This window comes from Schistocerca piceifrons, chromosome 8 (assembly GCF_021461385.2).
Source record: "Schistocerca piceifrons isolate TAMUIC-IGC-003096 chromosome 8, iqSchPice1.1, whole genome shotgun sequence".
NCBI lineage: Eukaryota > Metazoa > Arthropoda > Insecta > Orthoptera > Acrididae > Schistocerca > Schistocerca piceifrons.
Window position 1 is genome coordinate 349940516 of NC_060145.1, and position 17964 is coordinate 349958479.

Below are 17964 nucleotides of genomic sequence, written 5' to 3' on the forward strand. Positions count from 1 at the left end.
TAACATGGAAAATTTCTGCCATGACTCATCACAGTAATGTGGCATGCATGTGATGGTCAGTGTATGAAATCAGCATAGAAAAATAGGTTGACGTCGAGACGCGATGCATGCAAATCTCAGTCATGAGTCATGGCAGTGAAGAGGTATGTATATGCAGGTCAGCGTATGGAAACAGCAAAATAAAACAGGTTGATGTGGAGCCTGGCTTCACGAGCTGCAACGCATGAGTCCAAACACTCGCACCGTTTTATACCACTGACGCTAATATACACTGCTGGCCATTAAAATTGCTACACCAAGAAGAAATGCAGGTGATAAACGGGTATTCATTGGACAAATATATTATACTAGAACTGAAGTGTGATTACATTTTCACGCAATTTGGTTGCATAGATCCTGAGAAATCAGTACCCAGAACAACCACCTCTGCCCGTAATAACGGCCTTGATACGCATGGGCATTGAGTCAAACACAGATTGGATGGCGTGTACAGGTACAACTGCCCATGCAGCTTCAACACGATACCACAGTTCATCGAGAGTAGTGACTGGCATATTGTGACGAGCCAGTTGCTCGGCCACCATCGACCAGACATTTTCAGTTGGTGAGAGTTCTGGAGAATGAGCTGGTCAGGGCAGCATTCGAACATTTTCTGTATCCAGAAAGGCCCGTACAGGACCTGCAACATGCGGCCGTGCATTATCCTGCTGAAATGTAGGGTTTCGCATGTATCGAATGAAGAGTAGAGCCACGGGTCGTAACAAATCTGAGATGTAACGTCCACTGTTCAAAGTGCCGTCAATGCGAACTAGAGGTGACCGAGACGTGTAACCAATGGCACCCCATACCATCACATCGGGTGATACGCCAGAATGGCGTTGACGAATACACGCTTCCAATGTGCATTCACCGCGATGTCGCCAAACACGGATGCGACCATCATGATGCTGTAAACAGAACCTAGATTCATCCGAAAAAATGACGTTATTCCATTCGTGCACCCTGGTTCGTCGTTGAGTACACCATCGCAGGCGCTTCTGTCTGTGATGCAGCGTCAAGGGTAACCGCAGCCATGGTCTCCGAGCTGATAGTCCATGCTGCTACAAACGACGTCGAACTGTTCGTGCAGATGGTTGTTGTCTCGCAAACGTTCCCATCTGTTGACTCAGGGATCTAGACGTGTCTGCACGATCCGTTACAGCCATGCGGATAAGATGCCTGTCATCTCGACTGCTAGTGACACGAGGCCGTTGGGATCCAGCACGGTGTTCCGTATTACCCTCCTGAACCCACCGATTCCATATCCTGCTAACAGTCATCGGATCTCGACCAACGCGAGCAGCAATGACGCGATAGATAAACCGCAATCGCTATAGGCTACAATCCGACCTTTATCAAAGTCGGAAACATTTTAATTCCGCAGAGCGAAATACAGTGACGTGCGACAAAAGGCGTGGCACTGCAGTTTCTATATCTACATCTACATTTATACTCCGCAAGCCACCCAACGGTGTGTGGCGGAGGGCACTTTACGTGCCACTGTCATTACCCCCCTTTCCTGTTCCAGTCGCGTATGGTTCGCGGGAAGAACGACTGCCGGAAAGCCTCCGTGCGCTCTCGAATCTCTCTAATTTTACATTCGTGATCTCCTCGGGAGGTATAAGTACGGGGAAGCAATATATTCGATATCTCACCCAGAAACGCACCCTCTCGAAACCTGGCGAGCAAGCTACACCGCTATGCAGAGCGCCTCTCTTGCAGAGTTTGCCACTTGAGTTTGTTAAACGTCTCCGTAACGCTATCACGATTACCAAACAACCCTGTGACGAAACGCGCCGCTCTTCTTTGGATCTTCTCTATCTCCTCTGTCAACCTGACCTGGTACGGATCCCACACTGATGAGCAATACTCAAGTATAGGTCGAACGAGTGTTTTGTAAGCCTCTTCCTTTGTTGCTGGGCTACATTTTGTAAGGACTCTCCCAATGAATCTCAACCTGGCACCCACCTTACCAACAATTAATTTTATATGAACATTCCACTTCAAATCGTTCCGTACGCATACTCTCAGATATTTTACAGAAGTAACTGCTACCAGTGTTTCTTCCGCTATCATATAATCATACAATAAAGGATCCTTCTTTCTATGTATTCGCAATACATTACATTTGTCTATGTTAAGGGTCAGTTGCCCGTTCCTGCACCTAGTGCCTATCCGCTGCAGATCTTCCTGCATTTCGCTGCAGTGGCACATTCAAGACAAAATAACATCTTACATTTCCTCGAACATATATATTTTATATATCAAACTCCTCTGAAAGATGTGAGCTACAAAATGAACATGTTTATGAAAAATCGATTTCCTTAAAACTTTGACGTCCCATTCCTAAATTTCGGAGAAGGGGGAGGGGGGAGGCGCCACTATCTAGTTTTTGCCCCTTTTCGGAAATGTCGTAGAATCGGGGTTATGGGCGGCTACAGAGGCAGAAAGGCGCAATATTTGTGTAGGGGACTTCCAGCGGGCTGTTGAATCTATGCCACGTCGATGTGCTGCACTGAGACGGGCAAAAGAAGATCCGACGCGATATTAGGCGGTTGTTGTTGTTATGGTCTTCAGTCCTGAGACTGGATTGATGCAGCTCTCCATGCCACTCTATCCTGTACAAGCTTCTTTATCCCTTTTTAAATTTTCTAACCTACCTGCCCGATTAAGGGATCTGACATTCCACGCTCCGATCCGTAGAAGGCCAGTTTTCTTTCTCCTGACAACGACGTCCTCTTGAGTAGTCCCTGCCCGGAGATCCGAATGGGGGACTATTTGACCTCCAGAATATTTTACCAAAGAGGACGCCATCATCATTTAATCATACAGTAAAGCTGCATGACCCCTTGATTTCAGCCTTTCGCAGTACCAGCACAGCAAGGCCGTTTTGGTTAGTGTTACAAGGCCAGATTAGTCAATCATCCAAACTGTTGCCCCTGAAACTACTGAAAAGGTTGCTGCCCCTCTTCAGGAACCACACGTTTGTCTGGCCTCTCAGCAGATACCCCTCCGTTGTGGTTGCACCTACGGTACGGCCATGTGTATCGCTGAGGCACGCAAGCCTCCCCACCAACAGCAAGGTCCACGGTTCATTGGGGGGGGGGGGGGGAGGTATTAGGAGGTGTGCCATAACTTTTGTCACTTCAGTGTAGACTGTTGGTAGACTGTGGTATACAGTGATAATTTTCGGGGGAATCTGAGAGTGCATATTTGCAGTGATTAAAATTTTGTAAATCAGCAATGTACCTTTTTTGGCTGCGTGGGTACCGGCCACTGCAGTAATTAGCCGTTAACGGGAAGTGGGTGACACCGCGCCCGTAGCTACAGTAGTCGCTGTGAGCCGCTCTCTCGGCGCCGCTGGATCCGCTGCCGCAAGCCTGCAGAGTGCGCCGGTGTCCGCAGGCAAGCCGTTCCCGGTGCGCAACTGCTCGCTGAGCAACCAGACGGCCAGCTCGGTGGAGGTGTGGTGCCAGGCGGGCTTTGACGGCGGCCTGCCGCAGACCTTCGTGCTGGAGCTGTTCTCGGGCTCCGCGCCGCGCTACAACCTGACGGCGGCCGACGCGCCCGTCTTCCTGCTCGCCGACCTCGAGCCGGAGGTCACCTTCCGGGTCGCCGTCTTCGCCGTCAACGCCAAAGGACGGAGCCCCGCCGTCCTCATCGAGGAGATCACCTTCCGGGACGCCGAGCGACGCACCGGTCAGTAGCCTGCGTCTTTTCTGTTCTCTCATTGACTTCGATCTGGTTTGTTATGACATCCTCTGATCTTCGAACCTCCTACATCGTTTCTAGCTTATATTCCAATCTTTGCCTTCTCCTACAAGTTTGCCGTCTGCTACTCCCCCTCCTACCATGGAAGGTGTGAGTAAAGCACCGCGTCAGCTCCTGCTCAGAAATACGCTGACGGAAAAAATCGCAAAACCGAAAATTTATTCCAGAATGAGATTTTCACTCTGTAGCGGAGTGTGCGCTGATATGAAACTTCCTGGCAGATTAAAACTATGTACCCGACCGAGATTCAAACTCGGGACCTTTTCCTATCGCGGGCAAGTGCGCTACCATCTTTTTTTTTATTATTTTTCAATGTCAGGCTCAACAACCTTTGCTGAGATACGTTTTGTTGTACTACCGCATAAATATTGTCTACAATGTCCAAATGTTGACAAATACTGGCTAATTAGAAAATTAATGAAGTAAGGAAATGAATAAAACTGAAAATGTCCAAATGAAAGACATGAAGTCATCGCGGATAGTACAAATACAAAAGAATCATGCTCCTGTAGCAATGAAATGAAATTCATGTCGGGGGCGACACGTGCTCACGACCCGACGTTCGATAGAGCAAGAGAGATCTATCGACTCGTTCTCCAGACGTTGGTGTAAGACTGGGTCGTCTTCTCGAAATTAACTAAGGGTCCGTAAGGGTGATCGATTTCTGTCTCGGATTCTTCGTCTATCTCATCTCTCACCCGTCACACCCCATCTGGCCGGCGGGTCGCTAAATTTAAGTCGCAAATAATAAGCGAAGTCTTGCCTATATTTCTTATGCTGTTGCAGCTTCGTGTGTCCGTCCAGGAGAAAATGCCAAAAATCCATTTTGTCCTTTTCCGATTCGTTATAGACGTAGCCCACAACCATTCCCCGTACCCATGTCACTGCATTGGTGTTTTGGACCGGAAAATAAGATTCTTGGGGGAAAAAGTGTGTCTGATGAATCTGAGCTACCCAAGCACGACTCACGCCCTGTCCTCACAGCTGTACTTCTGCCAGTACCTCGTCTACCACCTTCCATACTTTACAGAAGCTCTCCTGCGAACTTGCCCGTGAAAGGCAAAGGTCCCGAGTTCGAATCTCTGTCCGGTACACAGTTTTAATCTGCCAGGAAGTTTCGAAAATTTATTAATGTAAAAAAAATGAGATTTCGGAAATACATCTGTTTTGGAAACATATTCAAGTGATTAACATTCCATGCTTACAGGTTAATGTAAGCGTGCAATAAGCAATTGCAAATATGAAAGATTGATACATTAATAATGGACTTAACGCCAGAATGCTGGATGACAGCATGCAAAAGTGCAAGCATTGTGTTTTACAGCTGCCGCATGTTAGTTTGTGGGATGGAGTTCCATGCCTGTTGCACTTGGTCGGTCAGTACTGTTAATACTGTTTGTGGTTGAACCTGGAGTTTTTGTCCGATGATGTCCCATACCTGCTCGATAGGATAGAGATATGGTGATCGATGAGGAAAAGGCCTCTTGTCTGTACTCTGTACAGCATGTTGGGTTTCAACAACGGTATCTTGTTGGAAAACGACCGGAGAATGATGTTGATAAGGAGCAGCACGACAGCTCGAATCACCAGACTGATTCAAAAATTTTCAAACGTGTATGAAATCTTATGGGACTTAACTGCTAAGGTCATCAGTCGCTAAGCTTACACACTACTTAACCTAAATTATCCTAAGGACAAACACACAGACGCATGTCCGAGGGAGGACTCGAACCTCCGCTGGGACTACCAGACTGGTGTACAAGTTTGCAGTCACAGTGCGTGGGATAACCCCGACAGTGCTTCTGCTGTTATACCAAATCGCACCGCAGACCACAACTCCAGGATGAGGTCCACTGTGTCTAGCGCACAGACATGTTGTTTGCAGGCCCTCAACTTGCTTCCTTCTAACCAACACACGGCCATCATAAAACCCAACAGTCCTCTACCCTGCTCTCCAATGAGCTCTCGCTTGACACCATTGAAGCCGCAAACGGCAGTGGTGTGGGGTCAGTGGAATGCGCCCTACACCTATAGTTGAAGTATCGATTTGTAAGAGTTTTTTTGTGGTTACTGCTGCTCAAATTGCTGCTGCAGTAGCAATACAGTTCCACAGAGCCACGAGCCGAACACGAATTCTCATGACCAAAACTGCCAACGTTGAGGAGCGACATGATGTCGGTGTACGTCAATGACCGTATTGGTGCCGAGACTTTCCGCAATACCGGGCGGGGTAGCCGTGCGGTTTCAGGCGTCTTGTCACGATTCGCCCGGCTCCACCTGTCGGAGGTTCGAGTCCTCCCTCTGGAATCAGGGTGAGTGTTGTCCTTAGTGTAAGCTAGATTAAGTTAGATTAAGTAGTGCGTATGCCTAGGGACCGATGACCTCAGCAGTTTGGTCCACAAATTTCCAAAATTTCTTTCCATAATATAGCAGAGGGAACATCCAGTTTCTCGTAGCGCTATAACATGATCTCGTTGAAACGCAGTGGGGCGCTGATAACTGAGTCATTGTCACCTTAAAGATATCCTTAATTAATATCAACTGACCACGTTCACTGTCAAAGGTATTTAACGCTCACGACCGTTATAGCATGTAGCTAAAGTAAACATGATTTGCATCGTCATAGTGGCGCTGCTAGGGCGAAACTTAAGCGATGGTTGCCAACCTTGAATGTTTATCATCTGTCACATGTAGAAACACGCCAACCAACTTTATGTCACACAGCTCCATCTTGATGCTGCGATTTATTTTTCCGACAGCGTACTTTGATTTCCACTGCTAGTTATTTATTTTTATTTATTTATTTAACCAGATCCGATTGGGGACATAAAACTCTCTCTTACATCGCACCAGGGTTTCAAACGCACATCTTTTGTCCTCATAGTTATCTAAGAAATATCGTTTTTAATATGACAGTATTAAAATGATCTGAGTGTCTGTGGTGACACTGTGAGCCAATTATTCTGACTATGAATGATTTAAGTTAATACTGCTAGCATTGCTCCTACTACTGCTGCTGCCGCTGGTGCCACTAATAATGGCAACAGTAAGAATGACTGTGATAATGAAATAATTGTAAAAACGGTTAAACTGGGAGACATAAAAATAATTTTTGGGTATACAGGATAGATGCCGCCTGGCTTAGCGACTTATGGGGAAAGGAAATTTAAGAAGACTGCACCAGGTAAGTCTTCTGGGAAATGAGAAAGATCGGATTGGAAATTATGTACAGGGACAATGGTAATCATTATTTTACTGCAGTGGGTATTTCGCTAACTGTCTGCTAAAGCTGGAGATGTTATTCACTTCTCTAATATAATGAGGGAGGTTATTCCAGAAAAGGGTTCCTGCTACTGAGAAGGACTTCGAGAAAATTGCTGAAGGATGAAGTGGGACAGAAGGGATTTTGCTCTGATGGGAGCGCGTACTTCTCCCATGTTGTTAAGACGGCTAAGGTCGATGAGAGACAAGAGGGCAGTGTACGTCAATAAGACTGTAGAAAAGTTGGAGGGTAGGGAAATCCCGGCTCTTGTCTGCACTCAGCCAGGATGCTGTGCATGGGATGCTGAAATATACATTTGTAAAAGTAGTTATATTTAAAAGGAACAACGTTTAAAAACCGTTACGTTGCAGTATACACTGTTTCATCAAAGTCGAACATTACGGATACAACCAGCTTCCCTGAAAAAGAAATTTGAGGATAATATCACCGTAATCAGTAATCAGTAATCAGTAATCGGAAATATAAGATGCTGTAAAAGTTGTTTCAGGTCAAGAGGAAAAAGCTATTTCCATTTTTATAGAGTATGGAAAATGGTAATGCCTTCTTGCACATTACAGTTATGTGCTCGGTAAAATTTACCATTTGGTCTATTTTTACTCCTAAGCTCTTTTCTAAGGAAGAGAAATAGATATTTGTCGTATGGTTTCCCGATATTTCTGGCTCCTGAGCGTAGAATGACGAACAATTATTGCTTGGGTTTTGGATGGTTTGAGCTTTAACCCTATGCTCATTCTGATAGTGCACACAGATCGGTATTAGGTTACGTTCACCGATTCCACAGTAAGATAACAGAGATACACTTTTGTAAAAGTTGTTATCTTTACAAGACAAAAATGTTTGAAAATTGTTATCTTAAAATGTACACCGTTTGATCGAAAGTATCCGAACACTCGTATATAATGCTGGATTGACCACTAGATTTCAAGGAAGGGGGATCCGCCAGTGTTAAAGGAAGTGGGGAGTATTGCGTTGTCAGTGGAGAAGCAGTGACACCAAAATGGGGCGGCCAGTAGGGCCCAGCGACTTCGAACGTGGACTACTCACTGGCTGTTACCTGAGTAACAGATCCATCAGAGCATTTCAACTGTACTGAAGTTACCCAATTCGACTGTTACTGATATGAATGTGAGACAGAAACGCATGTAAAGAACAACAAGGGAAGACTAATGTACTGACTGATAGGGATAGTCGAACAAATCGTATTAAATCCGTGGAAGTGTTTAGTCGTATGTTTCGAAGTACTCCCAGCATTCTAACCAGCACCATGTTGGTGCGTAGGGAGCTAAAAAGAAAGGAGCAGTTCCTCGTAAGCCACAAATTTTTGCAGTGACCGCCAATCAGTGCTTGACACGGTGTAAGAGCTTCGGTACTGCTCAACGGATGACTGGAAACGAATGATCTGGAAGGATGAATCACGCTATGCCCTGTGGCAATCTAATGGAAAAATTTGGGTTAGGAGTATGTCTAGAGAAGTTTACCTGCCATCATGTTCAGTGCCAACAGTGAAATAGAGGGGACGTGGTGTAAAGGTATAGTTTTTTTCTCCGTGGTTAGGCGGTGGTCCTCTTATTGTGCCTACAAAAACCATAAATGAGGAAGCATGCGAGGGTTGGAACTTTAATACTGGAAAATATTTATTTGCAGCTCGTAGAACATAGATACGTGTTTCAATGTTGTACTGGCCTTCAATGTAGTCACCAGCATTGCTTATAACACGTTGCCAGCGATGTGGACGTCGTAGGTTACTCTTAGCAGTGCCAGTTGTGTTGACAGTTCGAGCGACGCAGTGTATTGCCCGACGAATTTGTAGCAGTTTTGAAGCTAATGCCGTGATTCACACAAATCAGTAACAGCTTGCACTGTACGTGCTTGAGCATTGTTCTGCAAAATAATGGTCACGTCCTGCAGAAAGTGTCATCACTTCTGTCTCTAAGCTGGTCGTAGGTTGTGTTCCAAAAATGAGTAGCACAGAGACGGAAGTGATGACACTTTCTGCAGGACTTGACCATCATTTTACAGAACAATGCTCAAGCACGTACAGTGCAAGCTGTTACTGATTTGACTGACCGATGGTGCTGCTAAGTGCTATACCAACTACCGCACTCCCCTGACTTAAGCCCTCGTAAATTCAACTCAGTTTCTAAACTGAAGGAAACACTTCACGGAATTCGCTTCAGAACTGCTAAAACTTCGTCGGGCAATACACCGCGCCACTCGAACTTCAAAACAACTGGCATTGCTAAGAGTATCCTACGACTTCCACATCGCTGGCAACGGGTTATACATAATGCTGGTGACTACTTTGACTGTCAGTAAAACTTTGAAACACGGATCTATTTTGTACGAGCTGTCAATAAATAGTTGCCACTATTAAAGTTACAACCTTCGTATCAACAGATTCTACGTCGTTGTGTACAACGTACGGTAGCGAAACAGTTAGGAAACTATGATCGAATCATCACAGCAGTGCAGCCGCTAATACCGATTTGTAGACAATATCTTCTCTGAAATGCAGGGGCTCACCCAGTGTCCAAACCTGAGACCCATGGAACATCTCAGGATAGCTTATACACTTAACCGTCAAAGAAACTGTTATATGCATGCGTACTCAAATACAGAGATATATAAACAGGCAGAATACTTCGCTGCGGTTGGCAACGCCTATATAAGACAAGTGCCCGAGGCAGTTGTTCGGTCGGTTACTGCTGCTGCATCGACAGGTTATCAGGAGTGGGTTTAAACGCTCGAGCGATGGGACACAGCATATTCGAGGTAGTGATGAAGTGGGGATTTTCCTGTGCATCCAGTTCACGACTGTACCGTGAATATCGAGAATCCGGTAAAGCAGCAAATTCCCGACACCCATCTGCAAATTGCTGCAGATTTCAATGCTGGGTCATCAACAAGTGTGAGCGTGTGAACCATTCAACGAAACATAATCGACGTGGGTTTTCGGAGCTGATGGCCCACTTGTATACGCTTGATGACTGCACGACACAAAGCTTTAAGCCTCGCCTAGGCCCATTAACACCGATTTTGCTGTTGATGACTGGAAACATGTTGCCTGGTCAGATGAGTCTCGTTTCAAATTGTTTCCTGCGGATGGACGTGTACGGGGTAGGAGACAACCTCATTAATCCATGGATCCCGCATGTCAGCAAGGGACTGTACAAGCCGGTGGAGGCTCTGTAATGGTGTGGGGCGTGTCTGTTGGAGTGATATGGATTCCCTGATACGTCTAGATACGACTCCGAGTGGTGATACGTACGTAAGAATCCTGTCTGATCATCTGCATCCATTCATGTCTATTATGCATTCCATCGGACTTGGAAAATTCCAGCAGGACAATTGCGAAAACCCATACGTCCAGCATTAATACAGAGTGGCTCCAGGAACACTCTTATGAGTTTAAATATTTCCACTGATCACCGGATTCCACAGGCATGAACGTTATTGAGCACGTCTTTGACACCTTGCAACGTGCTGTTCAGAAGAGGTCTGCACCCTGTCGTATTCTTACGGTTTTATGGACAGTCGTGCAGGATTCATGGCGCTAGTTTCCTCCTGCACTGCTTCAGACATTAGTCAAGTCGATGCTACGTCGTTTTGCAGCACTTCGGCGTTCTCGCGGGGGCCCGACGAGATGTTAAGCAGGTGTACCAGTTCCTTTGGCTCTTCAGTGTACAACGTCGGCTTAGCATCGGACCCAGTATCTGAGGAAACTTCCTTCTCTGGTTTCGGATTTGGAGGGAGAAAGGGCCGTCACTCGTTGACGGACATTCAGATACTGCATTCAAAGTGTCCCCAACATAACCTAAGTTGTTATAAGGTCGAAGAGTAAACACACCAAATATTAATTTCCACTGGTAAGTGGCTGGATACTTATGGTCAGATAGTGTATGCATTAAAACGTATTAAGGAACTCTTTAAAGTTCACAATGCCTCTCATGTACTTCAGCTTCTTCCTTGAATATGCCTATTTGTCTCTGTAAGTATATGTATACTCCTTCTCTTCTAACACTTTCTACCTCTCTCCTTTGTAATGTTATGGAGGGTGATAAGCTTGTTCTCTGTATCATTAACGGTACGACATTCTAAAATATTACGACTTATCTTCTGTCAAATTAACATGTTCCCGGGGCCGTCTGTGCAATATAACGAAATTCACAATCATTGCATTTGATCCTGTACATCCCGGAGTGGTCGTAATTACGCATGCTTTGTATGCTATGCACGAGCTGCGAAATCAGTGTATTATCAGTAAGGAAACTTATATTAACTTTAGTCCTGCGGAAGGCGTATGATATTATACCCGATATGTCGCGCATGAGAGGGTTTATAGCTTTTGCGGCCCATAATTTCTTTTACGTCCTTTCTATCGTAAAATATATGATTTTTCTTATTATGCGTTTTATCGACTAATGCAGGATTACATGTGCTGGAACATGCTATCTTCCTTAAAATCTGCAGTACTTCTCGCGTATCATCACTTTACAAAGGAAGTCGTGTGGTTTCTTCTGTCATAGGCTTGAAGTAAGAACTTTTTTGTGCAAGCCTGTGGCAGGAAAACCGTAAGTTTTAGTTTATTTTTCTGCAGATATTATTAAACATACGTGTGGCATCATTGTTACATGTACCTAATTCAAGTAATTTGTACTATTTGTGGAGCCAAACTGAAGAGCAAAATTCAAATTGATGTTCTTAATATTTGCTATCATTCTTCCTCAGGTGCTGTTTCAGTGGTATTAATTGTGTAGATAAGAACCAGTTCTATCCAGCTTATGAATGTGAGACATTTCAAATTTTATTTACCTTAACTTCCCTTTAAACCACAACTATTTGTAAATCTTTTGCATTCAGAAAGTTCTCTAGCTTTGTTACCAGGATAGCTATCAGACTTTGAATAGTTTTCTGCCTCTTCAACGATTCTTACAGACACAAGCCATTACATTTACTCCCTAATGATATACGAAGTTAATAACGAGACTGAACATAGGATGAATTCATCAACTGACAACCATAATTCCAGATATAGAACTAATTTCCCATGTGGATCATACACACATCTTTTGAAATCATAGTGGAGATTTATATTCTGGTGAAAAAGTGTACCACTGGAAATGAGCCGGGAAATCGAATTACCGAAATACACTGACGGAAGGAAAAATATCACATCACCTAACATTAATTAGTGTAGGGCTATGAGTTTTCGTATATGTTTTCCACATCCCCCTAGTCGAATACTGGGCTGGTCCCCACGATCCACCTCAGTTACTCGAGTTGCAGACATTTGAAACACGTTCCCACTATGTGACGGTACGCTGACAGTTGGGGTACACTGATTCCATCCAGTGGGGTACGGGGTGGCGGCAGGAAGGGCATCGGGCCACCCCTAAAACTAACATTGCCAAATCCGTTGTAACCACGCCGAACCTGCGATCACTGCGGGACTTAGGCGTATGCAGAAGAAGAATGAGTTTTCTTAAATATATTTCGCTAGATAACATGTATAAGTGATTAACGTTGGAAGATCACACGTCAATGTTAGCGGCAGATAAGCCATTGCAAATGTGCAGTCAGGGTGCGCGGGATAACCACAAGAGTGCTCCTGCTGCCATACGAATTCGCACCCTGGACCAATACTCCAGGTGCAGGTCCGGTGTGTCTAGACAGGTTGGGTGCAGTCTCTCAGTGTACCTCCTCCTAACGAACGCACGGCCATCACTGACACCGAGATAGAACCAGTTTCTATCAGAAAATACGAGACATCTTAACCCCGCCAGTGACATGTCGCTTGAAACCACTGACGTCGCAAGTGGCGGTGGCTTTGGGTCAGATCCATGCTACATGGCATCTGGCTCGGAGCTGTCCGAGAAGTAACAGATTTGTAACAGTTCGCCGTGTCACTGTGGTGCCAACAGCTGCTCAAATTGCTGCTGCGGATGCAGTACGATGTGCCAGAGCCATACGCTAAAAACGATGGTCTTCCCCCTCGGTAGTACCACTTGGCTGTCCAGAGCCCGTTCTCCTTGCAGCCGTACATTCTCGAAGTCACCATTGTCAGCCATCATGTAAAGTGGCTACATTCCTACCAAGTCACTCTGCAGTATCGCATAAAGCGTGTACTTAAGGCAAACCTGATTTGCATCTTCATAGTGGCGCTACTAACGTCACAGTTATCCGCCTGGCGTGGAATTTGAATAGATATCGTCTTTCAGATGCAGAAATATGCCTACCAAATGTCGTTTATGGAACACAACTCCTCCTTGGTGCTGCGATTCTCTTTTCCGTCAGTGTATTCACAACAAAAAAAGAGACGACCTTATTAGCCATATACTCCACAATTTATTAGAATCTTGGACAGGTGATTGTGGTCTGAGTAAAGTTAAATAGTTTAAAGATGAATACAATAGCATAATAATTTGGGAAATATAATCTTTTTTAAAGTAGCTACTTTTCTCCTTACAAACGTACATAAAGTAATGTAGAAACAATTATGGTAATTCTCAGTACGTTAACACTAGCCATAAGTTCTTGCTTGCATAGCTTCTAGCATGCTTTACAGAGGTACGCAGCGGTGTTTGCTTCTGCCTGTTAATAGCCTGATTTGTCGCATACCTCTGAAAACTATTCTCCATGATACCCTTTATCAAACACGATGTGCGAATGAATAGTCAGTGAATGAATCGGAGACATCTGCGATAACAGTAATGGCATTTCCATTTGTTGGTTTGCCAACCTATCTCATCGCTTCGACAAGTGAAAGCCGAAAGGGCTGAACGTGTTCGCGTGAACGAATGGCTGTGCAGGAAGTTTGTAGTTTCCCATGAGAGGCTGGCTCACGGTGCTGGCCGCAGCAGAGGGAGAGATGGGGGCAGGCGGTCTCGGAAGAAGTTGGTCGCAGCCGCTCCGCCGCTCTCGCGATGCGGGCATTGTTCGTGCTAAAGAGTAGCGCACCCTCCCCCTGAATATGCGATCCGCAAAATAAACAGAACCAGCGCCGCGAAACTTTTACAGATCAATTGCCGGAAACTCCAGATCCGTACCGCAACGCAGCGGCACGGTTGTCGAAAAATTCTGGGCGATATACTTCCTCTGCAGACATCTGATGGACAGAGCAGAGAGCCCCGGCAATCTCACTGTGCAGCATCTATTACTCCGCTTTTATGATATTACAAAATTACAATTTGAGTTTACCGATTAATGCAGATACGAGCGAAGTCGTTGCATTGACTTTCCGGCAATATGACTTTCTTTCTGACAGAACTAGCCGAGTACCCGCTTTTCCTCGGGTGTACATTTGTCGCAGTCTTCTATTAGTCCACCTCCTCTTCCCTCTCCTCTGTGTATCTGCACCTACCCCGTCTCTCTGTTTTCCTTCTTTCTTTGTCCATTTCATCCTTCTCTCTCCCTCTTTGTGTCTCCTCCTCGTCTCTCCATCTACCTACATCCACCTCATACTCCGGCCTCTCTCCGTCCATATCCTCCTCCTTCTTTCACGGTACTCCTTCTCCACCCCCGCTAGCTGCCTTCTCCTCCATCTCCTCTATCTGCCATATCTCCCTCTCATTTGTTGACCTTTTGCTCCCCCTTCACGTGTCATTCTCATCCTTCTCTTTGCTCTCTTTCGATCTACCTTCTCGTCTTCCTCTCTCGGTCCATCTCCTCCTCCCCTCTGTTCATCTTCCCCTCACATTCTCCATCTCCTCCTCACATAGCTCAATGGTTATGATGTTATATGACCTGAACTATGTGTCATACAATAATTTAGATCCATTAATCTTCTAACTAGTTTAATCTGGTTCGCCACGAATTCCTCTCCTGTGCCAACCTTTCCATCTCAGAGAAGCGCTTGCATCCCACATCCTCAGTTTGTTGGATTATTCAAATCTCCGTCTTCTTCCACAGTTTTTACTTCTGCACCTCCCTCTAGTACCACGGAAGTTATTCCATGATGTCTTACCCGAAGTCCTATCATCCGTCCCTTTTTTTGTCATTGTTATCATATATTCCTTGCCTCGCTTTCGGCGGAGAACCTGCTCATTAACTTTCCTCATCAGTTCACCTAATTTTCAACATTTATCTCACATACTTCCATTCTCTTCTGCTTAGGTTTTCCCACAGTCAATGTTTCATTGCGAGTCATGCAGGGTGTGTCAGCTGTACTGCATGAACAGGGAAAATATAGTAAGCGGTAAACTTGTTTTCTTTCATCAGTTTGTTTAGGATGCCCGCGAGGAAAAGGTTAGCAAAAGTTTGAAATTATGTGTAACGTTCGCTGCAAGTGATTAAGTGCTCTCGTTTTCAAATTCTGGATGAATAAAATCTGAATACTAATGGTTGATGGGCTATACTTCTTTGTCACTCTCATCCGCTTCCCTTTCATAGCTACGTAGTTCTTACACCCGTAGCGCTTCTATCGAAACGGTAAGTGGTATGTGTACGAAGTTTGGTTCCAATCGATTCGGTATTTTAAGGGGAGATGTGGAATATACATTCATACATACATTTTCATAGTCTGTATGGATATTATATACACATTAACTCGAGGCTTACGTAATCTAACATCACCTGTGTAGTTTATGCTATATGGTGCGATAGCTGCAGCCGCTTTAGTTCGTGAAATGTACGTATGGCAGTTGTGGCTGGGAGAGCCCTCCTGGGACGTTTGAACGCCTGGTGCAATTCTTTTGTTTGACGCCACGTCGGCAACATGCACTTCTATGACGATGAAATAATGGTGAGGACTGCACACACATACACACACACACTAAATGTAAATAATAGATTTCAACTATCAGTCGTCCTTTTGAAATTTTTATTGGCAGATGTAGATTTCAGCAAATGAACTAGCCATTCTCAATGCACTACCATTTTTGATCAATGCATGTAATGCCTGTTGGTCGGGCTTCATTCACAGTTCATTGAATGCGGCAGCCACGAGTGCTGAACGAAGTTCCTGTAAAGCACTCGTGGCGGTCGCGAAGTGGGGCCGAGGCAGTTTCAGATAAGTTTTTACAGTCTGGCGATAATTTATGGATTTGTAGTTTTAGCTTGACGATGTCCACTATGGACAAACGGTAGTTACTTTTATTCTGAAGAAGGTTGGGTTATCCCGACTGAAACGTAAGTAAATTCTAGGCAAACGGTGCAACTGAAGCTGTTGGTTATTAAAATTATAATTAACCTCGAAATCTGTTTTACCTATTTCCGAAAGACATCAGTTGATTTCTTCTACTTCCTCATTTTCATCTTTTCCCGACAACTGATTTTTACCGAACAATTTTTTGGTATTAATAATCTGTTAATGATCTACAACCGCGGACGTCCATGTAAATTTATGTATCTCTCTATGTTTGGAACGTCATTTTCTATTCGGAATGAATTTCAGTTCATAAAGTCTCATAACATTTGTCCATTCTGATTATGTGCTGAGTCTCCACTTATTCCGATTAGACCCTTAGTGGCTGCTTATCTGTTCTAACATTCATATCCCCTCTATGAAAATACAGTATATAACTTATGGAATGAAGGACACTTCGCAAGCTCTTGTAAAAGTTATCAGTTACACTATTTCTTGCCTGTTTGGGGCATATACTGATATAATGTTCATCTGCCCTCTATCTGTTATACACTGTTCAGCCAGAACATTATGACCACCGACCTGCTATCGATATAAACCAGTCCAGGCGACAGCAGCTTCATCTGGCGGGGAATGACCGCTAGTGGGACACACGCACTGTGCATGTAGTATCAGTGAGCTCGCTGTCCGTGTGTAGAATGGGGAAGGCGTTAGATCTGAGTTTGATGGCCCGGAGGCTCGGCACGAGCATTTCGGAAACTGCACGACTTGTCGAGTGTCCGAGGAGTGTTGAGGTGGGTGTCTTCAACACGTGGCGAAACCAAGGTGAAACAACGTCTAGACGTCGTGTGGTTGGGTGACCACCTATCATAACAGACGTCGGACGTCATAGGCTGGACAGACTGGTAAAACGGGACAGGCGGCGAATTGTGGCTGAATCAACATCAGACTTTAATGTTGGGTAGAGAAGAAGCGTGTCAACCGAGCACTCCTAACAATGAGCCACCGCAGTGACTTTGGCCGCTTACACGTCCAGGTATGGTTGTCATCATAGTTCCCCACAGGAAGGATGAGAGGGTTGTTCGAGTGTCTCGAGTTCCTGTATAGCCGTGTGGCGGTATTCATTGCGAAGATCCACGGTGCGGTTGTAGCGTGAAGCGTTACTACTCATGGGTAGCATTTTGTTCTGTATGATCTGCAGAGGGAACAGGCGTGTAGGAGCTGCATATCCGCAGCTTCGTACGTCATCAGAGGACCAAGCAGTGCCATGTATATGAACTTCAACATCCTCCTATTTAGTGTGCTTTCACTGTTGAGCAATGGGTAGAGTTGTTTGAGCTTCATCCACGCTCTGTTGGCAGCGTATTCTATGTGATGCCCCCCCCATGTAAGTTTCCGACCCAGGCAGACACCGAGGTATCTGACTTTCTCTCGGAATCTCGGAAAAGTATTGGGCACGCATGTAGTGTTATCTGTATACAGTGCTGATGTTTGCGCAGTAGCTTCCGTCTGCGTGTAAACAGAACTGCTTCCCACTTGTCGACGTTTACTTTAACACGCCATCGTTCCAAACAAGGCTGAACAGTTCTGAGTGCCGTCTGTAATAGTGAATTTATGTTCGACGGTTTCCAGTCTTGCGCAAGGATAGGTGTGTCATCAGCGTAGACGGCTAACGCCGTGTTTTGTGTTATGGGAAACCATTAACGTAGAGGTTGAACAAGATGGACCCCAGAATGCTTCCCTGGAGTACTCCATTTTGGATACCGTGTTGTGTCGATTATTTACCCTG

At 45.1% G+C, this 17964-nt stretch overlaps 1 protein-coding gene across 1 annotated transcript in view; it reads left to right on the forward strand.

Moving 5' to 3' along the window:
* The window catches only part of LOC124712344 (hemicentin-2-like), a 479653-nt gene that overhangs the window by 435510 nt on the left and 26179 nt on the right, over positions 1-17964 (forward strand). Inside the window, exon 10 of the mRNA XM_047242640.1 lies at positions 3445-3738. Coding sequence (XP_047098596.1) covers positions 3445-3738 — 294 coding nt within the window. The remainder of the gene's footprint in view (positions 1-3444; positions 3739-17964) is intronic.